This window comes from Tachypleus tridentatus, chromosome 6 (assembly GCF_004210375.1).
Source record: "Tachypleus tridentatus isolate NWPU-2018 chromosome 6, ASM421037v1, whole genome shotgun sequence".
Taxonomy (NCBI): Eukaryota; Metazoa; Arthropoda; class Merostomata; order Xiphosura; family Limulidae; genus Tachypleus; species Tachypleus tridentatus.
Genome location: NC_134830.1, coordinates 95710580 through 95736840, shown reverse-complemented (window position 1 = coordinate 95736840; position 26261 = coordinate 95710580). Strand labels below are relative to the sequence as shown.

The following is a 26261-nucleotide window of genomic DNA, read 5'->3' as shown; positions in this document are numbered from 1 at the left end:
TTTGAATTTGTAAGAAATATGGGATTTCATCTTTTTATATCAGTCAAATTGTGCACCCGACCTATGCTTCTCAGGTATACCAGTTATTGATTAATTTTGATGTAATTACAAACTGTGACTATTGTTAATTGGCGATAAGTATATCTTGTTAATTACATATGATAGGTTAAACGTTTTTTATATATAAATAGAAATATAATACTTTTATCATCTGTTAAGTTGTAGTGTTTTCACAGATTTTCAGTTCTACCATAATGTTTTATGTTACAGGTTGTTTTATAGCAAGTTAAGAGGCTGCATTTATGTTACTTAATAGTATTTTTTGGCAAAGTTGAAAGTATAAGTGCAAGTTAGTCTCATATTTTATCTGGAAAGTTTCGGAGGAATTTAGAATATAAGAATTGTGAATTTCGTCTTTTTATTTATAATGACAGTTTTGAAAGTGTAAGGAACCATAATTTGTTAATCCTTTTGTGAAAATACATTTCAATAACAATGTTTCTCTGTACCAAAAAGAATAAAATTTCAATCTAAATGTCCTTTTATTTGTAAGTGTTATTTATGTCTGAATTTCTGAAGTATAGGTTCAGATAATGTGTAGTTTTTCACAGCACGTTGTTTTTGATGACTTCTATAAACTGTGAGAAAACTGAAAACACACTGATTCAGAAAAAGCTGTTTGTTGTTCACAAGAATCATTAAACATGCACCAGTTTGATATCACAGTGTATAATATTACATGTAACAACTGGCATTAGTGAATTACCCATCTAAAAGAAACTCAAACCATAAACAAGTTTTCTTCATGGTTGCATTTGTTTTTAGAGTATTGCAGTTTACAGTAGTTGGTGTAAAACATGGGCAGTAGTGAACTAAATAATTTCGTATTAGATTATATTTATAATATTAATGAAGAAACGGATATTAGCTTATTGACTCTTATGACTTAGCTCTTGCAGATATGTAGGTTGGATAGATTAGAATCAGTATCCTTACTTGATTAGGCTGGATGTTGCCCACACTTTAGAATGTTAATACTATTAATATAAGATTTTATAACTTCTAACCTGTTGCCATAAAAACATGAGTGTGCTATAAGAGTGACTTTGGTTAGACATGAGTAGTGAGTGATATTGAAGTAGCTTCATTTCCTCTAGTATATTAATTAAGAATTGGGTATGGCTATACATAACTTTGAACTTTTTACACATAATTATAGAACAATTCAATCTTTATTATGGGGTTCACTGTTGCTCATCTTTCACATTTAATTTTTCTGAGGGAAAGTTTTTGTAAGTTGTTTTGAATATGGTTTTAGTTTCTACATCCTGTTACTTTGTTAGAATTTAAATTTCTGCTTTAACATGACTCCTTAGTTTGAGAATGTATCAAATCTAACTAATCCTATCAACTTACAACACTAATATAGATTATTATAAATTTTTTAAATCAACATGAAAAATATATAACATTCTTATTAAATTCTGTGTTAAGTTTTAATTTATTTTCAGTTAGGGTGACAATACATGCATATAGTTATATAATATTCCTTTAACCATCTTAACGGGATGTTTTATGTGTGGTGAAGATGGACACATGTCATGAGACTGTCCTAATGCAAGTGGGGCAGGAGAAGTAAATCTAGTTGTTTCAAGTGTGGTGAAGATGGACACGCCTCACGAGACTGTAAAAATCCTGACAAACAAGTTGGACGTGATGGTAAGTTTAATGTAAACTGTTTTGATGTTATTACATACTACTATATTTTAGGAAGTCTGTAAAGAAGTTGAAGGTTTACTTGTAAGAGTAATGCATGTTGAAAAAACGATTAAAGAAAACCTGTTACAGAACTTACTCTATTATCAGTATTTAACTTCCTAGCTATAGAAAAACATGAAATAAAGTGTATTTTTTCCACTAAGATGGCCCTCATTCTGGATTCCTGTATGTGGTGAGAGGACCTCCCAAGGAAGTTTCTGTTCTTTCAGTTTACCTCCTCTGGAATTCTAAACGTGGCAATCCTACTGGTTGAGGGGTCCAACCCTAACACATCACTTTGGCCTTGAATTCTTTGGGTCCGCTGGCTAGTCTACTTGGGTTATGGTCAACCAAGTACCAGTGTTGGAAGTTCTCAATTATAAGTACTTAAAGTTATGAGAATATTGTGTTCATTGTTTTTAACCAAACTTCTACCTGTTTTTCCAGTAAATCTTATCTGTGTATTTAAGGCAGTACTCAAACTGCATTATTTATACTGACTTGATTAGTTCTCTTCTGGCCCTGGAATTGCTTTTACGCTGGTTCACCATCCTGTTCTTGTTGATATTCAAAACCGACTGGACCATTTCTCTTTAACATCTACTTGTATCCAGTTTTTCTAGGAAAGAGCTCGCCAACACTGCAGCTACATCTATCTGCTCTGGCACTATCACTACTGTGCCTATTCCATACATGGACTATGGTCCTGTATTCAAGATTCGCTCTATGCCAGCTGGCAATCAGCTCAAGAGAACAATGAGAAAACAAGCTTTTCCAAATAAAACCCTATATTCTACTTTGGCCGCCTTGATTCCATAAGGTTCATAAGGAGGAAGTAGTTCTGACTAGACTACACATAAGTCACAGTTTTTAACTCATCGCTTCCTTTATCTGGAATTGATGCACCGATTTATCGATTTGGAATTAGAAAATGGGTGTAACATTTAATAACTCAACACCAGGTCTGGAAAGATCAACTTCAGGTAACTAATACTGCTGTTTGAACTACCCATTAGTTGTCCTGGCGAGTAATTATTACAATTTTGCTACATGTCTTTTAAAACTTTTATTACTTTACCTTCTTATAATGGCCATAATGACACATAACCCGGAACCAGGACTGGAAATGCCAACTTCAGGTGACTGACAGTGGTTCTTGTACTTACCTGTTCGTCTTCCTGGCAGGTTATGATAATTACCATTATGCTACAGATAGATCTTTACGACTTTTGTTATTGCAGTTTTTTTTTTTAGCGTTGTAGACTAGATGTAAGTGTTGGTTTTTATTCTATTTATGTTTTTACTTGCTGTTTTACCTTCATTTCCTTTTATGAATTTTACTACATTTACTTTAATTTTACTTTTTTTCCTGATGTTTGCACAGATAGCCTAATTACTTTGTGCCATAAAACACTAAATCAACCAACCAACCGACCACTGAGATATAAAAATTTCCGAATCTTAACACACGAATTATAGTAGTTAAATGCCTAGGAACCAATGAAAATATTGTAAAAAGGGTGAGGTTGTCGGTGTGTTGATCAAAAGTTTCATTTCAGATTCATCTTAGTTAAGAGCCTTAAGTGTCGTGAAGAGTGATGATGGAATTGGTGTGATGTTCTTGTTGTAAAAGAACGAATATTTAATTTTTGACTTTGATTCTACTGTAGTAAATTCACTAGTCTGGAAATTAGATGTCACTTTGCATGAAGTTATCAAACACCGTCGTGCATGTTAAGTTTCCACATTTCATCTAATTTAACATTATGAAAGTTGTTATTTCATGTTAAGACGTGCCAAAACTTGAAATGAGTTAACTTTAATGCATTATCTTTAACATTTAAATAAAGTTTTAAGAAAATAGTGGATAGTAATGAAGCAATGAAATTTATGATACTCTAGGCTAGCAAAATGAAGAATATGGTGTCCATATTTTAAAAATTGGGTTAATTAAATGTGGTATTTTAATGGATTGAAACCAAGAAGGTCTTGTATGGCTAAAATGTCTTTTTGCTAATTAGATCAAAATTGGGAGCTGAATACATAAGACTTTGGTGTTGCTGTTCACATTACTGACTGCCTTGCTCAGTCTACCTTGCTATAAGTATGGCACAGACAGTTCACCTTGACTTTCATTATTGATCCACACATCATATGGTGTGTTTTAGTTAAAGGTACAAGAAATACTGTGGTAAAGGAGTTTAACTTGATTCTCTTCCAGATGACAGTGAAACTGTCAAAAGACATCCATTTAACTTTTAAATTTCACACTTCACATTTGACATGACATTTTTATTTCTTCAGTATCCCTGTAGATTGTTTTGCTAGCAATACTTAAGTGCATTATGGATCAATTTGTAAATAATCACGTGATTGGCTGTACCAGGCAAGTCGTTATTGCACTGGTTGATATATGTGACTTACTAAGAATTAGTTTTTATTACAGAATTAGCAATCTGCTATCTTTGTAACATGTCTTAAATTTTTGAAAGCTGTGATGATAAACATATTGCAAATACAAATCACTTAAGATGAGTATTGTGAATAGCAATTTTGCATAAATTGGTTTCATTGTGTGTAGAAAAGATAAGGTATTAATAATAAACAAATTTGGTACTCAAATAACTTCTGTCATCAGGTATTTAATGCGCTTTCTCCCCTTTTTCATATTTCTCATCAAAAATGGGTCATCATCTCAACCCAGTAACCACCAGTGTTTCTTCAAAGGCTCCAATATTTTTATACGTTTATTTATGAACATGTATATGACATAAGTAATAGCAATGGCCCGTTCACTGGTTTATAACGTTTATGAAAATATTTAACTTAAGTTTTTGATTGAAAGTTAAATGTGTGCTACATTAATCTGGTTTCCTACAAGTTGAAAGTGGAATATGTTTTACACTCTTAATTTATGATTTTGTTGCAAATATGACTGCTAACGTGAGGTTTCTCATGCATATGTTAATTGGTTTGTTCAACAAACCAGGTCTGGACGTCCATGGCATGCATTTAAAAAAATTGAATTTTATAACTTACTCTGAATTTTATCGTGGCACAGACTGGTGTTATTAATAATAAAATATTCCAGGTATTTTAATGACAAGACTTTGCAAGTCTTGCATGTGTTACGAACCTGAGTTTATATAATGTTTTATTTTTATCATTGTTACAGTGATAGTGTGAATACCTATTGATATATACATTTGCAATCTAAATACTTGATTTAGACTTAGATCTAAACTGAACATTAGCATTCTTATATGTAGCCTAGTAATAAAAACATTGCTGTTGCAGCAACACTCTTCTTTAAATGGATATATTGGTATTTACAAATTCCATCACAAGTGTTAAGATCTGTTATTTAGGGCAATAAGATGTGCAGTTACTTACAACTGTCAGAGTGGAACAAAACATTTAAAGATTTGTAACCAGTGGTGGGGCACAGCACAGATAGCCCATTGTGTAGCTATATACTTAACTACAAAGAAATAAACCTTTTTTTTTATAAGGTAAACACTTAAGTATAGCAAGAATCATGGTATTACTGGAATAATTCCTGTATTTAGTCGTTTTTTGTTTTTCACAGAATTTTGCAATCCAAAAGCTGGATTTAGGCTGAGACAAAATGAATCAGTACTTTCCCATATATGGCCTTAATTGATTTTTACATACACTATTGTCATTATCCATTACTCACAATTTTTCTATTATAGATGCTTGTCCTTTTTCTGCTCCCTCAGTGGGGCAGTGATACATTTACGTACCTCATAATGCAAGAAACCAGGTTGTGATACCCACAGTGGGCAGAGCACAGATCGCCCATCATGTAGCTTTGTGCTTAAATCTGAACATATCCTTTCTTCTCAAGTTATTTTGACTTAAACTTTAAATGTGGTAAAATAATGTACAACATTGCATTCTGATGGCGACAGTGGAGATGAGTTATTTGAAACCAAAAGCATATAAACTAAAGTATGGAACAAAATGCAGCAATTATTTTTTTTTTCTGAAAGCATATAAGAAATAAACATTCTTTAATTGTTGTCTGCTGTCTGAGGCACCTTTTGAGCATGTGATCACTGGGCTTTTGTTAGGTATTTAACATTATTTTTCATGTTAAAACATGTTAATGTTGCTGTTGGCCTCAATTGCATAGAAAGGCTTGGCATTGTTTGTGATGCCTAATTTTAAGATTGTATTGATTAAAATTGATTGTGAAGGAAGCATCCATTAGGTTTGTGATATCCCTAGTTTGGGGTTTCCATGTATTTGTAGGTGAGAAAAAGTTTTCTTAATTAACTATCGTTCAACTTAAATACAATTATCAATAGATCTTTTTAAAATCCAGGTTCAGTCATAGGTTGTGTACCCAAGTCACTAGCTGAAAGTGTATAGTTAGAATAAAGAACTGTCTCTGAGACTTGAGATATAAAACACAAACGATGCTTTAATTGAGTACATTTAAGATATTTGGCTACATCAAGATTACCAAAGATATAATTGAACACTTTATAATTTTAACAGCAAAACTTTCAGTCTGACCAGATAACATTTCCTCACCTAAACTTTCAGTAGCATCCTTCAAGTTTCTTAACATAACCAGTAAGTTATCAATTAACACATTAAATGAAATTTTCAGACATAAATTTCTTTAATACTAATCACTTGGCGTCCAATTCCTAACAATGAAATTTGACTGAAAGCAACAGCACCATCTACTTGAATGGAACTTGAGTGTGAGATTTTTTATTTCTGGTAATATAGATTTAAAAACACTTTTTTCATTGTGGGTGAGTTTGGTTCAGGCAGTTTCAACACCAGCAGATAACAAAATTTCATCCACTCCTTCCTCTCGTTGCTAGGGAAATTTCCTTCAATTTTGTCCCCCCGTTGCTAGGAAAATTTCCCCACTATTTATCCTTGTTGCTAGGTAAAATTTCCCCTCTTCTTGCGCCCCGTTGCTAGGGAAATTTCTCCCACTACTTGCCCCCAATTGGAAAGAAATTTTTGCCCTTGTTGCTAGGGAAATTTCCCCCAATTCTGTCACCCCGTTGCATGGGAAATTTTCCCACTTCTTGCCCCATGTTGCTAGGGAAATTTTCCCCTCTTCTTGCCACCGTTGCTAGGGAACTTTCCCCCACTCCTTTCCACCCCGTTGCTCGGTAAAATTCAATCACTTCTTGCCTACCGTTACTTGGGAAATTTTCCCACTACTTGTTCCTAATTGCTAGGGAAATTTCCCCACTTCTTGTCCCACGTTGCTAGGGAAATTTTCTCCCTCTTCTTGCCCCGTTGCTGGGGAAATTCTCCCACTCCTTGCCCCCAGTTGCTAGGTAAAATTCCCCACTTCTTGCTCCCCGTTGCTTTGGAAATTCATCCACTACTTGTCCCTAATTCCTAGGGAAATTTTACCCACTTCTTGCCCCTGTTGCTAGGTAAATTTCCCCAATTCCTTCCCGTTTTGCTAGGGAAATTTCCCTCACTTCTTGCCCCACGTTGCTAGGGAAATTTTCCCCTTTCTTCCCACGTTGCTAAGGAAATATCACCCACTTTTGCCCCTCGTTGCTATTGAAATTTCCCCGAAATCTGTCACCTCGTTGCTAGGAAAATTTACCCCACTACTTTCCACTAATTGCTAGAGAAATTTTACCCACTTCTTGCCCCCGTTGCCAGGTAAATTTTCCACAATTCTGTCCCTCCGTTGCTAGGGAAATTTCACCCACTTATTTCCCACCTTGCTAGGGAAATTTCACCCAATTCTTTCCCCACGTTGCTAGGGAAATTTTCCCCACTTCTTGCCCCACGTTGCTAGGGAAATTTTCCCATCTTCTTGCCCCCATTGCTATGATAATTTCACCCACTCCTTAACCCTCGTTGCAGTGGAAATTTTATTCACTGCTTGCCCCAATTACTAGGGAAATTTTGCCCACTTCTTGCTCCCGTTGCTAGGTAAATATCCCCAATTCTTTCTCCCTGTTGATACGGAAATTTCCCTCACTTCTTGCCCCATATTGCTAGGGAAATTCTCCCCTCTTCTTGCCCCCGTTGCTAAGGAAATTTCACCCACTCCTAGCCTCACGTTGCTAGGGAATTTCCCCCGATTCTGTACCATCATTGCTAGAAAAATTTCCGCCACTCCTTGTCCCCCGTTGCTAGGTAAAATTTCCCCACTTCTTGTCCTTGTTGTTAGGGAAATTTGCCCCTCTTCTTGCCCCAATTGCTAGGGAAATTTTACGCACTTCTTGCCCCCTTTGTTAGGTAAATTTCTTACAATTCTGTCCTCCCGTTGGTAGGGAAATTTCCTCCACTTCTTGTCCCACGTTGCTAGGGAAATTTTCCCCTCTTCTTGACCTCTTTGCTAAAAAAATTTCACCCACTTTTTGCCCCACGTTGCTAGGTAAAATTCTCCTACTTCTTGCCCCAATTGCTAGGAAAATTTCACCCACTTCTTGCCCCTCGTTGCTAGGGAAATTTCTTCCAATTCTGTCCCCCCGTTGCTAGGGTAAAATTCCCCCACTCCTCTTTGCTAGGTAAAATTCCCCCTTCTTGCCCCCCGTTGCTTTGGAAATTCATCCACTACTTGCCCCTAATTCCTAGGGAAATTTTACCCACTTCTTGCCCCTGTTGCTAGGAAAATTTCCCCATTTCCTTCCTGCCGTTGCTAGGGAAATTTTCCTCACTTCTTGCCCCACATTGCTAGGGAAATTTTCCCCTCTTCTTTCCACGTTGCTAAGGAAATTTCCCCCACTCCTTGCCCCCCGTTGCTAGGTAAAATTCCCCCTCTTCTTGCCCCCCGTTGCTTTGGAAATTCATCCACTACTTGCCCCTAATTCCTAGGGAAATTTTACCCACTTCTTGCCCTCGTTGCTAGAGAAATTTCCCCCAATTCTGTCCTCTCGTTGCTAGAAAAATTTCCCCCACTCCTTGTCCTTCGTTGCTAGGAAAATTTACCCCACTACTTTCCACTTATTCCTAAAGAAATTTTACCCACTTCTTGCTCCCGTTGCCAGGTAAATTTCCCCCAATTCTGTCCCTCCATTGCTAGGGAAATTTCACCCAATTCTTTCCCCACCTTGCTAGGGAAATTTTCTTTTCTTCTTGCCCTTGTTGCTAACACAATTTCACCCAATCCTGCTCCTCGTTGCTAGGGAAATTTCCTTCAATTCCGTCACCCCGTTGCTAGGAAAATTTCACCCACTTTTTGCCCCTCGTTGCTAAGGAAATTTCCCCAAATTCTGTCCCCCCGTTGCTAGGGAATTTTCCCCACTTCTTTCGCCACGTTGCTGATGTAATTTTCTTCTCTTCTTGCCCCTGTTGCTAGGGAAATTTCCCCAACTTCTTGCCACTCGTTGCTATGGAAATTTCTTCCACTACTTGCCTTACGTTGCTAGGGAAATTTTCTCATCTTCTTGCCCCCGTTGCTAAGAAAATTTTACCCACTCCTTGCCTCTCGTTGCTAGGGAAATTTCACCCAATTCTAACCCCTGTTGCTATGAAATTTCACCCACTTCTTGTCCCACGTTGCTAGGGAAATTTTCCTCTTCTTGACCCTCTTTGCTAAGGAAATTTCACCCACTTTTTGCCCCACGTTGCTAGGTAAAATTCTCCTACTTCTTGCCTCCAATTGCTAGGAAAATTTCACCCACTTCTTGCCCCTCGTTGCTAGGGAAATTTCTTCCAATTCTGTCCCCTCGTTGCTAGGGAAATTTCCCCCACTTCTTTCCCCACGTTGCTACCGAAATTTTCCCTCTTCTTGCCACCGTTGCTAGGGAAATTTCCCCACTCCTTGCCCCCCGTTGCTAGGTAAAATTCCCCCTCTTCTTGCTCACCGTTGCTTTGGAAATTCATCCACTACTTGCCACTAATTCCTAGGGAAATTTTATCCACTTCTTGCCCCGTTGCTAGGAAAATTTTCCCCTCTTCTTTCCACGTTGCTAAGGAAATTTCCTCCACTCTTTGCCCCCGTTGCTAGGTAAAATTCCTCCTCTCCTTGCCCCCCTTTGCTTTGGAAATTGATCCACTACTTGCCCCTCGTTGCTAGGGAAATTTCTTCCAATTCTGTCCCCCCGTTGCTAGGGAAATTTCCCCCAATTCTGTCCCCCTGTTGCTAGGGAAATTTCCTCCACTTGTCCCAAGATGATAGGGAAATTTTCCCCACTTCTTGACTCCTTTCCTAGGAAATTTCGCCCACTTTTTACCAATCGTTGCTAGGTAAAATTCTTTTTCTTTTTTGCCCCAATTGCTAATGAAATTTCGCCCACCACTTGCACCTCGTTGCTAGGGAAATTTTCTCATCTTCTTGCCCCCGTTGCTAAGAAAATTTTACCCACTCCTTGCCTCTCGTTGCTAGGGAAATTTCACCCAATTCTAACCCCTGTTGCTATGAAATTTCACCCACTTCTTGTCCCACGTTGCTAGGGAAATTTTCCCCTCTTCTTGACCTCTTTGCTAGGGAAATTTCACCCACTTTTTGCCCCACGTTGCTAGGTAAAATTCTCCCACTTCTTGCCTCCAATTGCTAGGAAAATTTCACCCACTTCTTGCCCCTCGTTGCTAGGGAAATTTCTTCCAATTCTGTCCCCCCCCCGTTGCTAGGGAAATTTCCCCACTTCTTTCCCCACGTTGCTACCAGAAATTTTCCCTCTTCTTGCCACCGTTGCTAGGGAAATTTCCCCACTCCTTGCCCCCCGTTGCTAGGTAAAATTCCCCCTCTTCTTGCTCACCGTTGCTTTGGAAATTCATCCACTACTTGCCACTAATTCCTAGGGAAATTTTATCCACTTCTTGCCCCGTTGCTAGGAAAATTTTCCCCTCTTCTTTCCACGTTGCTAAGGAAATTTCCTCCACTCTTTGCCCCCGTTGCTAGGTAAAATTCCTCCTCTCCTTGCCCCCCTTTGCTTTGGAAATTGATCCACTACTTGCCCCTCGTTGCTAGGGAAATTTCTTCCAATTCTGTCCCCCCGTTGCTAGGGAAATTTCCCCCAATTCTGTCCCCTGTTGCTAGGGAAATTTCCTCCACTTGTCCCAAGATGATAGGGAAATTTTCCCCACTTCTTGACTCCTTTCCTAAGGAAATTTCGCCCACTTTTTACCAATCGTTGCTAGGTAAAATTCTTTTACTTTTTTGCCCCAATTGCTAATGAAATTTCGCCCACCACTTGCACCTCGTTGCTAGGGAAATTTCCCCAATTCTGTCCCCCTTTGCTAGGTAAAATTCCGCCACTTCTTGCCTACCGTTGCTTGGGAAATTCTCCCAATACTTGCTTCTAATTGCTAGGGAAATTTTTCCCACTTCTTTCCCCCATTGCTAGGTAAATTTCTCCCAATTCTGTCCCCGCATTGCTAGGAAAAATTCACCCATTTCTTGCCCTTTCTTACTTGAAAAATTTCCCCACTCCTTGTCCCCGTTGCTAGGTAAAATTCCCCACTTCTTGCTCCCGTTGCTAGGGAAATTTCCCCCACTTCTTGCCCTTAATTGCTAAGGAAATTTTACCCATTTCTTGCCCCCATTGCTAGGTAAATTTCTTCCAATTCTGTCCCTCCGTTGCTAGGGAATTTCCACCCAATTCTGTCCCTCCGTTGCTAGGGAATTTCCACCCACTTCTTGCCCCACGTTGCTAAGGAAATTTTCCCCTCTTCTTGCCCTTGTTGCTAAAAAAATTTCACTCACTCCTACCCTCGTTGCTAGGGAAATTTCCTTCAATTCTGTTTCCCTGTTGTTAGGAAAATTTATCCAATTCTTTCCCCCATTGACAGGGGAATTTCCCTCATTTCTTGCTCCACATTGCTAGGAAAATTTTCCCCTCTTCTTGCCCCCATTGCTAAGGAAATTTCACCCACTCCTTGCCTAACGTTGCTAGGTTAATGTTCCCCTCTTCTTGCCCTTGTTGCTAAAAACATTTCATTTAGTCCTGCCCTCCTTTTTCCCCTTTGCTAGGGAAATTTCCCACACTTCTTTACCCACGTTGCTAGGGAAATTTTCCCATCTTCTTGCCCCCGTTGCTAAGAAAATTTCACCCACTTTTTGCCCCCGTTGCTAAAGAAATTTCCCCACGTTGCTGATGTAATTTTCTTCTCTTCTTGCCCCTGTTCCTATGGAAATTTCCCCAACTCCTTGCCACTTGTTGCTAGGTAAAATTTCCCCACTTCATCCCCCCGCTACTATGGAAATTTCCTCCTCTACTTGCCTTTCGTTGCTAGTGAAATTTTCTTATCTTCTTGCCCCCGTTGCTAAGGCAATTTTACCCATTCCTTGCCTCTCGTTGCTAGGGAAATTTCACCCACTCCTTGCCCCTTTTTGCTAGGGAAATTTCCTTCACTGCTTGCCCCAATTGATAGGCAAATTTTACCCACTTCCTGCCCCTGTTGCTAGGGAAATTTCCCCCAATTCAAACCCCTGTTGCTAGGGAAATTTCACCCACTTCTTGTCCCACATTGCTAGGGATTTTTTTTTTCTTTTTGCCCTCGTTGCTTGGGAAATTTGCCCCAATTTTGTGCTTTCGTTGCTAGGGAAATTTCCTCCACTTCTTGCCCCACGATGCTAGGGAAATTTTCCCCTCTTCTTATCCTATTTGCTAAGGAAATTTCCCCACTTTTGCCCCACGTTGCTAGGGAAATTTTCTTTTCTTTTTGCCCCCGTTGCTAGGGAAATTTCTCCCAATTCTGTCACCCCGTTGCAAGGGAAATTTCCCCTCTTCTTGCCCCCGTTGCTATGATAATTTCACCCACTCCTTGCCTCTCCTTGCCATGGATATTTCCTTCACTTCTTGCCCCAATTGCTACGGAAATATTACCCACTTTTTCCCTCATTGCTTGGGAAATTTCCCCCAATTTTGTCCCCCCATCGCTAGGGAAAGTTCCCCCACTTCTTTCCCCACGTTGCTAGAGAAATTTTCCCCTCTTTTTGCCACCGTTGCTAGGGAAATTTACCCTACTTTTGACCCCCTTTGCTAGGTAAAATTCCCCCTCTTGCCCCACTTTGCTAGGGAAATTTTCTCCTCTTCTTGCCCTGTTGCTAAGATAATTTCCCACACTCCTTGCCCCTTGTTGCTAGGAAAATTTCCTTCACTGCTTGCACCCAATTGATAGGGAAATTTTACCCACTTCTTGCCCCCGTTGCAAGGGAAATTTCCCCCAATTCTGTCCCCCTGTTGCTAGGGAAATTTCCCCCACTTCTTGTCCCAAGATGCTAGGGAAATTTTCACCACTTCTTGACCCCTTTGCTAAGGAAATTTCACCCACTTTTTACCAATCGTTGCTAGGTAAAATTCTTTTACTTCTTGCTTCAATTGCTAAAGAAATTTCGCCCACCACTTGCACCTCGTTGCTAGGGAAATTTCCCTTAATTCTGTCCCCCTGATGCTAAGGAAATTTCCCCACTCTTTCGACACGTAGCTAGGGAAATTTTCCCGTTTTTTTGCCACCGTTGCTAGGGAAATTTTTCCCACTCCTTGCCCCCGTTGCTAGTTAAAATTCAAACACTTCTTGCCTACCGTTGCTAGGGAAATTTCCCCCACTTCTTGCCCCACGTTGCTAAGGAAATTTTCGTTTTTTTTTGCCCCCGTTGCTTGGGAAATTTCCCCCACTTTTTTTCCCATGTTGCTAGGGAAATTTTTCCATCTTTTTGCCCCCGTTGCTAATGAAATTTCACCCACTTTTTGCCCCACGTTGCTAGGGAAATTTTCCCTTTTCTTGCCACCATTGCTGGGGAACTTCATCCACTACTTAACATCCGTTGCTAGGTAAAATTCCCCCATTTCTTACCCCCCATTCCTAGGGACATTCACACACTACTTGCCCCTAATTGCTAGGGACATTTTAGACACTTCTTGCTTCCATTACTAGGTAAATTTCCCCAATTCTTTCCCCTCGTTTCTAGGAAAATTTCCCCTCTTCTTGTCCTTGTTGCTCTCAAAATTGCACCCACTTTTGCATCTCGTTGGTGGGAAAATTTCCTTCAATTCTGTCCCCCCGTTGCTAGGAAAATTTCCCCCACTACTTGCCCCTTATTGCTAGGCAAATTTTACCCACTTCTTGTCCACATTGCTAGGGAAATTTCCTCCAATAATGTCCCCCTGTTGGTAGAGAAATTTCCCCCACTTCTTGCCCCACGTTGCTAGGGAAATTTTCCCTTCTTCTTGCCCCCGTTCTAAGGAAATTTCACCAACTCCTTGCCCTCGTTGATAGGGAAGTTTCTCCCATTTTGTGCCCTCGTTGATGGGAAATTCTCCCACTTCTTGCCCCCGGTTGCTAAGTAAAATGTCCCCTTTTCTTGCCACCGTTGCGAGGGAAATTATACCCACTTCTTGCCCCCGTTGCTATGATAATTTCCCTTAATTCTGTCCCCCCGTTTCTAGGGAAATTTCCCCCACATCTTGCACCACGTTGCTAGAGAAATTTTCTCCTCTTCTTGCCACGTTGCTAATGAAATTACACCCACTCCTTGCCCCTCGTTGCTAGGGAAATTTCGTTCACTGCTTGCCCCCATTTGATAGGGAAATTTTCGCCACTTCTTTCCCCATGTTGCTAGGGAAATTTTTCCATTTTTTGCCCCCGTTTCTAAGGAAATTTCACCCACTGTTTGCCCCTCGTTGCTAGGGATATTCCCCACTTCTTTTTCCACGTTGCTAGGGAAATTTCCCCCAATTGTTTCCCCACGTTGCTAGGGAAATTTTCCCCTCTTCTTGCCACCCCGTTGCTAGGTAAAATTCCCCCACTTCTTGGCTACTGTTGCTTGGGAAATTCTCCCTCTACTTGCTTCTAGTTGCTAGGGAAATTTCTCCCACTCGATGCCCCCGTTGCTAGGTAAATTTCTCCCACTTCTGTCCCCCATTGCTCGGACAATTTCCCACTCCTTGCCTTTCGTTGCTTAAAATGTCCCCCACTCCTTGTCCCCCTTTGCTAGGTAAAATTCCCACTCTTCTTGCCACCGTTTCTAGGGAAATTTTCCCCACTTCTTGACTCCTTTCCTTAGGAAATTTCGCCCACTTTTTACCAATCGTTGCTAGGTAAAATTCTTTTACTTTTTTGCCCCAATTGCTAATGAAATTTCGCCCACCACTTGCACCTCGTTGCTAGGGAAATTTTCTCATCTTCTTGCCCCAGTTGCTAAGAAAATTTTACCCACTCCTTGCCCTCTCGTTGCTGGGAAATTTCACCCAATTCTAACCCCTGTTGCTATGAAAATTTCACCCACTTCTTGTCCCACGTTGCTAGGGAAATTTTCCCCTCTTCTTGACCTCTTTGCTAAGGAAATTTCACCCACTTTTTGCCCCACGTTGCTAGGTAAAATTCTCCTACTTCTTGCCTCCAGTTGCTAGGAAAATTTCACCCACTTCTTGCCCCTCGTTGCTAGGGAAATTTCTTCCAATTCTGTCCCCCCGTTGCTAGGGAAATTTCCCCCTTCTTTCCCCACGTTGCTACCGAAATTTCCCTCTTCTTGCCACTGTTGCTAGGGAATTTCCCCACCTCCTGTCCCCGTTGCTAGGTAAATTCCCTCCTCTTCTCCACCACTGTTGCTTTGAAATTCATCCACTACTTGCCACTAATTCCTAGGGAAATTTTATCCACTTCTTGCCCTGTTGCTAGGAAATTTTTCCCTCTTCTTTCCACGTTGCTAAGGAAATTTCCTCCACTCTTGCCCCCCCGTTGCTAGGGAAAAATTCCTCCTCTCCTTGCCCCCCTTGTTTGGAAATTGATCCACTACTTGTCCCCTCGTTGCTAGGGAAATTTCTTCCACCTCCTGTCCCCCCCGTTGCTAGGGAAATTTCCCCACTTGCCCCCTGTTGCTAGGGAAATTTCCTCCACTTGTCCCAAGATGATAGGGAAATTTTCCCCCACTTCTTGACTCCTTTCTAAGGAAATTTGCCCACTTTACCCAATCGTTGCTAGGTAAAATTCTTTACTTTTTGCCCCACTGCTAATGAAATTTCCCCACCACTTGCACCTCGTTGCTAGGGAAATTTCCCCAATTTGTCCCCCCTTGCTAGGTAAAATTCCGCCACTTCTTGCTCACTGTTGCTTGGGAAATTCTCCCACACTTGTTTCTAATTGTTAGGAAATTTTTCCCACTTCTTCCCCATTGCTAGGTAAATTTCTCCCACTCTGTCCCCTGCATTGCTAGGGAAAATTCACCCATTTCTTGCCCTTCTCTACTTGGAAAATTTCCCCCACTCCTTGTCCCCGTTGCTAGGTAAAATTCCCCCACTTCTTGCCCCCCTGCTGCTAGGGAAATTTCCCCACTTCTTGCCCCCAATGCTAAGGAAATTTTACCCATTTCTTGCCCCCATTGTTAGGTAATTCTTCCACTTGTCCCTCCGTTGCTAGGGAATTTCCACCCAATTCTGTCCCTCCTGCTAGGGAATTTCCACCCACTTCTTGCCCTGTTGCTAAGGAAATTTTCCCTCTTCTCTTGCCCTGTTGCTAAAATTTCCCTCCACTCCTACCCCGTTGCTAGGGAAATTTCCTTCAACTTGTTTCCTGTTGTTAGGAAAATTTATCCACTTTTTCCCCCATTGACAGGGAATTTCCCCATTTCTTGCTCCACATTGCTAGGAAAATTTTCCCTCTTCTTTGCCCCATTGCTAAGGAAATTTCACCCACTCCTTGCCTAACGTTGCTAGGGTTAATGTTCCCCTCTTCTTGCCCTTGTTGCTAAAAAAACATTTCATTTAGTCCTGTCTCCTCCTTTTTCCCTCTTTGTTAGGGAAATTCTCCCACATCTCTTTACCCATCGTTGCTAGGGAATTTTCTCCCATCTTCTTGCCCCCAAGCATTAGGAAATTTCAATCCACTTTTGTCCCTGTTGCTGCAAAGAAATTTCCCACGTTGTTGATGTAATTTTCTTCTCTTCTTGCCCCTGTTCCTATGGAAATTTCCCCAACTCCTGCCACTCTGTTGCTAGGGTAAAATTTCCACTTCCATCCCTCCCCTGTTACTATGGAAATTTCCTCCCCTACTTGTCTTTCTTTGTTGCTAGTGAAATTTTTATCTTCTTGCCCCGTTGCTAAGCTAATTTTACCCATTCCTTGCCCTCGTTGCTAGGAAATTTCACCCACTCCCTTGTCCCTTTTGCTAGGGAAATTTCCTTCACTGTTTGTCCCAATTGATAGGGCAATTCTTACCCACTTCCTGCCCCTGTTGCTAGGGAAATTTCCCAATCAAACCCCTGTTGCTAGGAAATTTCACCCACTTCTTGTCCCACATTGTTAGGATTTTTTTTCTTTTTGCCCTCGTTGCTTGGGAATTTGTCTCCAACTTTGCTGCTCTCCATTGCTAGGGAAATTTCCTCCACCTCTTTCTCCCACGATGCTAGGGAAATTTTCCCCCTTCTTATCCCATTTCTATGAAATTTCCCACTTTGCTCCCCACGTTGCTAGGGAAATTTTCTTTTCTTTTTGTCCCGCTAGGGAATTTCTCCCACTCTGTCACCCCTGTTGTAAGGGAAATTTCCCTTCTTGCCCCTGTTGCATATGATAATTTCACCCACTCCCTTGCCTCCTGTACATGGATATTTCCTTCACTTCTTGCCCCACTGCTGTTAGGGAATATTACCCACTTTTTCCCTCTCTCATTGCTTGGGAAATTTCCCCCACTTGTCCCCCATCGCTAGGGAAAGTTCCCCCACTTTCCCCACTGTTGCTAGAGAATTTTCCCCTCTTGCCCTGTTGCTAGGGAAATTTACCCCCACTTTGACCCCTTGCTAGGTAAAATTCCCCTCTCTGCCCCACTTTGCTAGGGAAATTTTCTCCTTTCTTGCCCTGTTGCTAAGATACCTCCCACACCTCTGCTCCTGTTGCTAGAAAATTTCCTTCACTGCTTGCCCCCAATTGATAGGGAAATTTTACCCACTTGTCTCCCTCATGCTAGGGAAATTCCCACTGTCCCCAGTTGCTAGATAATTCCCACTTCTTGTCCCAAGATGCTAGGGAATTTTCACCTCTTCTTGACCCCGTTGCTAAGGAAATTTCACCCACTTTTTGCTCAATTGCTAGGTAAAATTCTTTTACTCTTGTTTTCAATTGCTAAAGAAATTTCCCCTGCCCACCACTTGCACCCTCGTTGCTAGGGAAATTTCCCCACCTTGTCCCTCTGATGCTAAGGAAATTTCCCACTTCTTTCTGACACTGTAGCTAGGGAAATTTTCCTGTTTTTTTGCCACCGTTGCTAGGGAAATTTTTCCCACTCCTTGCCCCCGTTGCTAGTTAAAATTCAAACACTCTGCCTACTGCTAGGGAAATTTCCCATTTCTTGCCCCACGTTGCTAAGTGAAATTTTCCTTTTTTTGCCCCCACTGAAATTTCCCCACACTTTTCCCATGTTGCTAGGAAATTTTTTCCATCTTTTGCCCCTCCCCAATGAAATTTCACCCACTCTTGCCCCACGTTACAGTAAATTTTCCCTTTTCTTGCCACTCATTGTTAGAACTTCATCCACTACTTAACATCCGTTGCTAGTGTAAAATTCCCATTTCTTACCCCCATTCTCTAGACATTCACACACTACTTGGCCCCTAATTGCTAGGGACATTTTAGTGGACACTTCTTGCTTCCATTACTAGGTAATTTCCCCTACTTTTCCCCCTGTTTCTAGGGAAAATTTCCCCTCTTGTCCTTGTTGCTCTAAAATTGCACCCACTTTGCATCTGGTTGGTGGGAAAATTTCCTTCAATTCTGTCCCGTTGCTAGGAAAATTTCCCACTACTTCTGTCCCCTATTGCTAGGGCAAATTTTACCCACCTCTTGTCCACATTGCTAGGGAAATTCCCTCCCACCTGTCCCCCTGTTGGTAGAGAAATTTCCCACTTCTGCCCCACGTTGCTAGGGAAATTTTCCCTCTTCTTGCCCCCCCGTTCTAAGGAAATTCTCACCAACTCCTTGCCCTCGCTGATAGGGAAGTTTCTCCCATTTTGTGCCCTGCTGGATGGGAAATTTCTCCCATCTCTTGCCCCTGGTTGCTAAGTAAAATGTCCCCTTTTCTTGCCACGTGAGGGAAATTATACCCACTTCTTGCCCCTGTTGCTATGATACCTCCCCAATTCTGTCCCCCTGTTTCTAGGAAATTTCCCCACATCTTGTAACACCACGCTGTTAGAGAAATTTTCTCCTTCTTGCCACGTTGCTAATGAAATTACACCCACTCCTTGTCCCCTCTGCTAGAAATTTCTGTTCACTGCTTGTCTCCTCCCATTTGATAGGGAAATTTTCTTTCCACCTCTTTCCCCATGTTGCTAGGGAAATTTTTCCATTTTGCCCCTGTTTGCTAAGGAAATTTCCACCCACTGTTTGCCCCTCGTTGCTAGGGATATTCCCCACTTCTTTTTCCACTGTTGCTAGGGAAATTTCCACCAATCCTCCTCCCCCGTTGCTAGGGAAATTTTCCCCTCTCTTGCCACCCTGTTGCTAGGTAAAATTCCCCATCTCTTATTACTGTTGCTTGGGGAAATTCTCCCTCTGCTCTGCATCTAGTTGCTAGGGAAATTTCTCCCACTGATGCCCCTGTTGCTAGGGTAATTCTCCCACCCTGTCCCTGATTGCTAGGACACTCCCCCCTTGTCTTCTGTTGCTTAAAATGTCCCCCCACTCCTTGTCCCCTTTGCTAGGTAAATTCCCACCTTTCTTGCTTTCCACCGTTTCTAGGGAAATTTCCCCCACTTCTTGCTCCTGTTGCTAGGGAAATTACCCTTAATTCTGTCCCATTTTTGATCGGGAAATTACCCCACTTTCTTTCCCCACGTTGCTAGGAAAACTTCCCCTCTTCTTGCCACTGTTACGAGGGAAATTTCCCCCACTCCTTGCCCCTCGTTGCTAGGTAAAATTCACCCACTTCTTGCCCCCAGTTTCTAGGTAAACTCCCTCAGTATTTCCCTCTAAATGGTAGGGAAATTTTACCCACTTCTTGCTTACGTTGCTAGGTAAATTTTCCACAACTCTGTCCCCCTTTGCTAGCGAAATTTTCCCACCTTGCTGTCTCCACTAGTTACTAGGGGAAATTTCTCCCACTCCTGTCCACCCATTTCGGGTGAAATTTCCCCTACTTCTTTCCCCACGTTGCTAGGGAAATTTTGCCCTCTTCTTCCCCCGTTGCTAGGGATATTTCCCCTACTCCTTGCCCCCGTGGCTAGGGAAATTTCCTTCACTACTTCCACGAATTGCGAGGGAAATTGTACCCACTTCTCTTGTCCCTGCTGTTGAAATTCCCACACCCTGTCGCCCGTTGCTAGGGAAATTTCATCCAATTCTGTCCTTTCATTGCTAGGGAAATTTCCCCTACTTCTTTCCCACGTTGCTAGGGAAATTTTTTTCTCTTCTTGCCCCCGTAGCTAGGGAAATTTCCCACAATTCTGTCCCCCCGTTGCTAAGGAAATTTTCCACTCTTCTTACTTTAATTGCTAGGGAAATTTTACCATCTTTTTGCATCCGTTGCTAGGGATATTTCCCCCACTTTTTGCCCCCGTTACTAGGGAAATTTCCCCCACTACTTCCCCAATTGCTAGGGCAATTGTACCTACATCTTGCCCCCGTTGCTAGGGAAATATTCCACTCTTCTTCCCCTAATTTCTAGGGAAATTTTACCAAATTCTTGCACCTGTTGCTAGGGAAATTTCCCACCATTCTGTCTTCCCGTTGCTAGGGAAATTTCCCCCACTTTTTGCCCTCATTGCTAGGGAAATTTCCCCCAATTCTGTCCCCCCCGTTGCTAGGGTAATTTTTCCCCACGTTGCTAGGGAAATTATCCCCTCTTCTTGCCACCGTGGCTAGGGAAATTTCCCCCACTACTTTTCCCAATTGCTACGTCAATTGTACCCACTTTTGCCCCCGTTGCTAGGGAAATTTTCCATACTTCTTCCGCTAATTGCTAGGGAAGTTTCCCTCACTCTTGCCTCCGTTGCTAGGGAAATTTCCCACACTTCTGTCCTCTGTTGCTAAGGAAATTTCCCCCACTTCTTGCCCCCGCACCTAGGGAACTTTTCCCACCCTTGTCCCCTCATTGCTAGGGAAATTCCCTCACTTTTTTCCACGTTGCTAGGAAATTTTCCACCTTCTCTTGCTCCCCAGCTGTTTGGGAAATTTCCCTACCCGTCCTTCAAATTGTTAGGCACTGGCCCACTTCTTGTGCCCCCGTTGCTAGGGAAATTTCCCACAATTCTGTCCCCCCTTTGCTAGCGAAATTTTCCCCACTTTTTGCCACTCGTTGCTAGGGAAATTTCCCCCACTCCTTGTCCCTGTTGTTAGGTAATATTTTCCGCACTTCTTTGCCCCCACAGCTGCTAGGGAAATTTTTCCCACTCCTTGTTTCCCGTCGTTGTTAGGTAATATTTCCGCACTTCTTGCCCCCGTTGCTAGAAAAATTAACCCCACTACTTTCCACTAATTGCTAGAGAAATTTTTCCCTTTTCTTGCCCTTGTTGGTAACACAATTTCACCCACTCCTGCCTCTCATTGCTATGGAAATTTCCTTCAATTCTGTCCCCCCGTTGCTAGGACAATTTCCCCCACTATTTGTCCCCGTTGCTAGGTAAAATTCCCCATCTTCATGCCCCCCATTGCTAGGGAAATTTCCCACTACTCTGTCTCCCACTGCTAAAGAATATTTACTCACTTTTTTGCTCTTTTGCTAGGGAAATTTCTCCCATCTCTGTCACCTTGTTGTAAGAGAAATTTCCCACCCTCTGTCTCCCACGTTCCTAAGGAAATTTTTCCCACTCCTTGTTTCCCGTTGTTAGGTAATATTTCCGCACTTCTTGCCCCCGTTGCTAGAAAAATTAACCCCACTACTTTCCACTAATTGCTAGAGAAATTTTTCCCTTTTCTTGCCCCTTTGTTCATAACCTCCCTTCTCACCCACTCCTGCCTCTCCATTGCTAGGGAAATTCTCCTTCACTCCTGTCCCCTGTTGCTAGGACAATTTCCCCCACTATTTGGCCCCGTTGCTAGGTAAAATTCCCCATCTTCATGCCCCCCATTGCTAGGGAAATTTCCCCCACTTCTTGCCCCCAATTGCTAAAGAATATTTACTTTGATAAGGAAATTTCTCCCAATTCTGTCCCCTTATTGCTAGGAAGATTTCCCCCGGTCCTTGTTCCTCGTTGCTTAAAATTTCCCCCATTCCTTGTCCCCCGTTGCTAGTTAAAATTCCCCCACTTCTTTGCTAGGAAAATTATCCCCAATTCAGTTCCCTCGTTGCTAGGGAAATTTCCTTCAATTCCGTCATCCCGTTGCTAGGAAAATTTCCCCTCTTCTTGTCCCCCGTTGTTCGGGAAATTTCCCCCACCAATTGCCCCCAATTGCAAAGGAAATTTCTCCACTTCTTGCCCCACGTTGCTAGGGAAATTTTCCCCTCTTCTTGCCCCCGTTGCTATGATAATTTCACCCACTCCTTGACCCTCGTTGCAATGGAAATTTCCTTCACTGCTTGCCCCAATTGCTAGGGAAATATTACCGACTTTTTGCCCCCGTTGCGAGGGAAATTTCCCCTAATTCTGTCCCCCCGTAGCTAGGGAAATTTTACCCCACTTCTTGCCCTACGTTGCTAGGGAAATTTTTTCTTCTTTTTCTCCCAATTGCTAGGGAAATGTCCTACAACTCTGTCCCCCCGTTGCTAGGGAAATTTTCTCATCTTCTTTCCCCATGTTGTTTAGTAAATTTTTCCATCTTTTTGCCCCTGTTGGTAAGGAAATTTCACCCACTTTTTGCCCTAGTTGCTAGGGAAATTTTACCGAAATCTGTCCCCCCATTGCTAGGAAAATTCTCTCACTTCTTGCCCCACGTTGCTAGAAAAATATTCCCCTCTTCTTGCCCCCGTTGCTAAAAAAATTTCACCCACTGCTACCCTCGTTGCTTGGGAAATTTCCCTCAATTCTGTTTCGCCATTGCTAGGAAAATTTCTCTAATTCTTTCCCTCCATTGACAGGGGAATTTCCCTCACTTCTTTCTCCACATTGCTAGGAAAAATTTCCCCTTTTCTTGCCGCCGTTGCTATGAGAATTTCACCCACTTTTTGCCCCTCGTTGCTAAGGAAATTCCCCACCCTGTCTCCCCTCATAGGGAAATTTCCCCTGCTTCTTCCCCACGTTGGTGATGTAATTTTCTTCTCTTCTTGCCCGTGTTGCAAGGGAAATTTCCCCAACCCCTTGCCACTCGTTGCTAGGTAAAATTCCCCCACTTCATCCCCCGTTGCTATGGAAATTTTACCCACTCCTTGCCTCTCTCGTTGTTAGGGAAATTTCACCCACTCCTTGTCCCTTGTTGCTAGGGAAATTTCACCCACTTCTTGTCCCTTGTTGCTAGGGAAATTTCACCCACTCCTTGTCCCTTGTTGCTAGGGAAATTTCCTTCACTACTTGCCCCAATTGATAGGGAAATTTTACCCACTTTTTGCCCCTGTTGCTAGGGAAATTTCACCAACTTCTTCTCCCACGTTGCTAGGGAAATTTTTCCCTCTTTTTATCCTATTTGCTAAGGAAATTTCCCCCACTTTTGCCCACATGGCTAGGGAAATTTTCTTTTGTTTTTGCCCCTGTTACTAGGGAAATTTCCCCACCTCTGTCATCAATACCCAGCTGTAAGGGAAATTTCCCCACTTCTTGCCCCACGTTGCTAGGAATATTTTTTCCTCTTCTTGCCCCAATTGCTACGGAAATAATACCCACTTTTTCCCCTCATTTCTAGGGAAATTTTCCCCAATTCTGTCCCCCCATTGCTAGTGAAATTTCCCCCACTTGCCACCGTTGCTAGGGAAATTTCCACCACTTCCTGCCCAACATTCCTAGGGAAATTTTTTCTTCTTTTTGCCCCCATTGCTTGGGAAATTTTCCCCAATTCTGTCCCCCCATTGCTAGTGAAATTTCCCCCACTTCTTGCCACCGTTGCTAGGGAAATTCCCACCTCTTTTCCACCGTTGCTAGAAATTTCCTCACTTTGTCCCCTTTACAGGTAAAATTCCGCCACTACTTGCCTACCGTTGCTGGGGAAATTCTCCCACTACTTACTTCTAATTGCTAGGGAAATTTTTCCCACTTCTTGCCCCTCTCCCCTGCTAGGTGGTAATTCCCCACTCCTTGTCCCTCCCATGCTAGGGAAATTCCACCCACTTCTTGCCCTTATTGCTATGAAATTTTCCCATCTTCCTGCCCTTGTTGCTAAAAAAATTTCACCCACTCCTACCCTCGTTGCTAGGGAAATTTCCTTCAATTCTGTTTCCATATTGCTAGGAAAATTTCTCCAATTCTTTCCCCATTGATTAGGGAATTTCCCCACCTCTGTCTCCCCTTGCTACTGGAAATTTCCACTTCTTTCAGCCTCCATTGCTGTAGGGAAATTTCCCCCTACTTGTCAGTCACCTGCTGCTAAGGAAATTTTCTTCACTTCTTGCCCACGTTGCTAGGGAAATTTTCCACTCTTCTTACTTTAATTGCTAGGGAAATTTTACCATCTTTTTGCCCCCATTGCTAGGGAAATATTCCACCCTTCTTCCCCTAATTTCTAGGGAAATTTTACAAAATTCTTGCACCTGTTGCTAGGGAAATTTCCCACAATTCTGTCTTCCCGTTGCTAGGGAAATTTCCCCCACTTTTTGCCCCCATTGCTAGGGGAATTTCCCCCAATTCTGTCCCCCCGTTGCTATGGTAATTTTTCCCCACGTTGCTAGGGAAATTATCCCCTCTTCTTGCCCCTGTTACTAGGGGTATTTCCTCCACTCCTTTCCACCGTTGCTAGGGAAATTTTCCATACTTCTTTCCTGCTCCAGAACCATAGGGAAGTTTCCCTCACTCCTTGCCTCCATTGTTAGGGAAATTTCCCACAACTCTGTCCTCTGTTGCTAAGGAAATTTCCCCCACTTCTTGCCCCCACACCTAGGGAACTTTTTTCCCCACTCCTGTCCCCATTAGGGAAATCCCCACTTCTTCTTTTTCCACGTTGCTAGGGAAATTTTCCACTCTTCTTGCCCCTGTTGCTAGGGAAATTTCCCCCACTACTCCCCCTAAATTACTTAGGTCAATTGTACCCACTTGCTAGGCTTGCTAGGAAATTTCCCACACCCTGTCCCCCCATTGCTATGGAAATTTCCCACACCCTGTCCCCACATTGCTATGGAAATTTCCCACACCAGTCCCCCTGCTGCTAGGGAATTTTCCCCCACTTCTTGCTCCCGTTGCTAGGGAAATTTCCCACAATTCAGTCCCCCCGTTGCTAGGGGAATTTTCCCCCACTTCTTACCTTCATTGCTAGGGAAATTTTCAACTCTTTCAGGACCTCAGCTGCTGTGGGATATTTCCCCACTCCTTGCACTCCACCATGCCATAGGAAATTTCCCACTACTTTTTTTCCAAATTCTAAGGCAACCCTTGCCCCGTTGCTAGGGATATTTTCCACAACTCTGTCCCCCGTTGCTAGGGAAATTTCCCCACTCTGTCCCCCTGTTGCTAGGGAAATTTCACCCACTTGTCCCTTCTGTTTGCTGGGTGAAATAGGGCCTCCCAACTTCTTTCTCCACGTTGCTAAGGAAATTTTACCCTCTTCTTGCCCCCGTTGCTAGGGATATTTCCCCCACTCCTTGCCCCCGTGGCTAGGGAAATTTTCTTCACAAATTCCACCAATTGCTAGGGAAATTGTACCCACTTCTTGCTTCCGTTGCTAGGGATATTTTCCATAATTCTGTCCCCCCATTCCTATGAAAATTTCCCCCACTTCTTACCCACGTTGCTAGGGAAATTTCCCATAATTCTGTCCCCTCGTTGATAAGGAAATTTCCCACAATTCTGTCCCCCCTTGCTAGGGAAATTTCCCACATTTCTTGCCACCGTTCCTAGAGAAATTTCCCCCAATTCTGTCCCTCCGGTGCTAGGAAAATATCCCCTACTTCTTTTTCTACGTTGCTAGAGAAATTTTCCATTCTTCTGCACCCGTTGCTAAGATAATTTCCCCCACTACTTTTTCCAAATGCTAGGGCAATTTTAGCCCCGTTGCTAGGGAAATTTCCCCAAATTCTGTCCTGTTGCTAGCGAAATTTCATCCAATTCTGTCCCCTCATTGCTAGGGAAATTTTCCTTTCTTCTTGCCCCCATTGCTATTGATATTTCCCCCAATTGCTATGGCAATTATACCCACTCCTTGCACCCGTTTCTAGGGAAATTTTCCACAATTCTGTCCCCCATTGATAAGCAAATTTCCCTACTTCTTGCCCCCGTTGCTAGGGAAATTTCCCCCAATTCTGTCCACCCATTTCGGGTGAAATTTCCCCTACTTCTTTTCCCACGTTGCTAGGGAAATTTTGCCCTCTTCTTCCCCCGTTGCTAGGGATATTTCCCTTACTCCTTGCCCCCGTGGCTAGGGAAATTTCCTTCACTACTTCCACGAATTGCGACGGAAATTGTACCCACTTCTCTGCCCTCATTGCTAGGGAAATTTGACTACAATTCTGTCCCCCGTTGCTAGTGAAATTTCATCCAATTCTGTTCTTTCATTGCTAGGGAAATTTCCCCTACTTCTTTCCCCACTGTT

The 26261-nt window shown here is 42.5% G+C and overlaps 1 protein-coding gene across 5 annotated transcripts in view; it reads left to right on the top strand.

The window, feature by feature from the left end:
* Window positions 1–26261, top strand: part of LOC143253097 (uncharacterized) — a 107374-nt gene that overhangs the window by 24340 nt on the left and 56773 nt on the right. For all 5 annotated transcript variants that reach the window (XM_076506347.1, XM_076506344.1, XM_076506348.1 and 2 more), the window contains one exon: window positions 1589–1719. In XM_076506347.1, the coding sequence (XP_076362462.1) occupies window positions 1666–1719 (54 nt within the window). In that variant the 5' untranslated portion in view covers window positions 1589–1665. The remainder of the gene's footprint in view (window positions 1–1588; window positions 1720–26261) is intronic.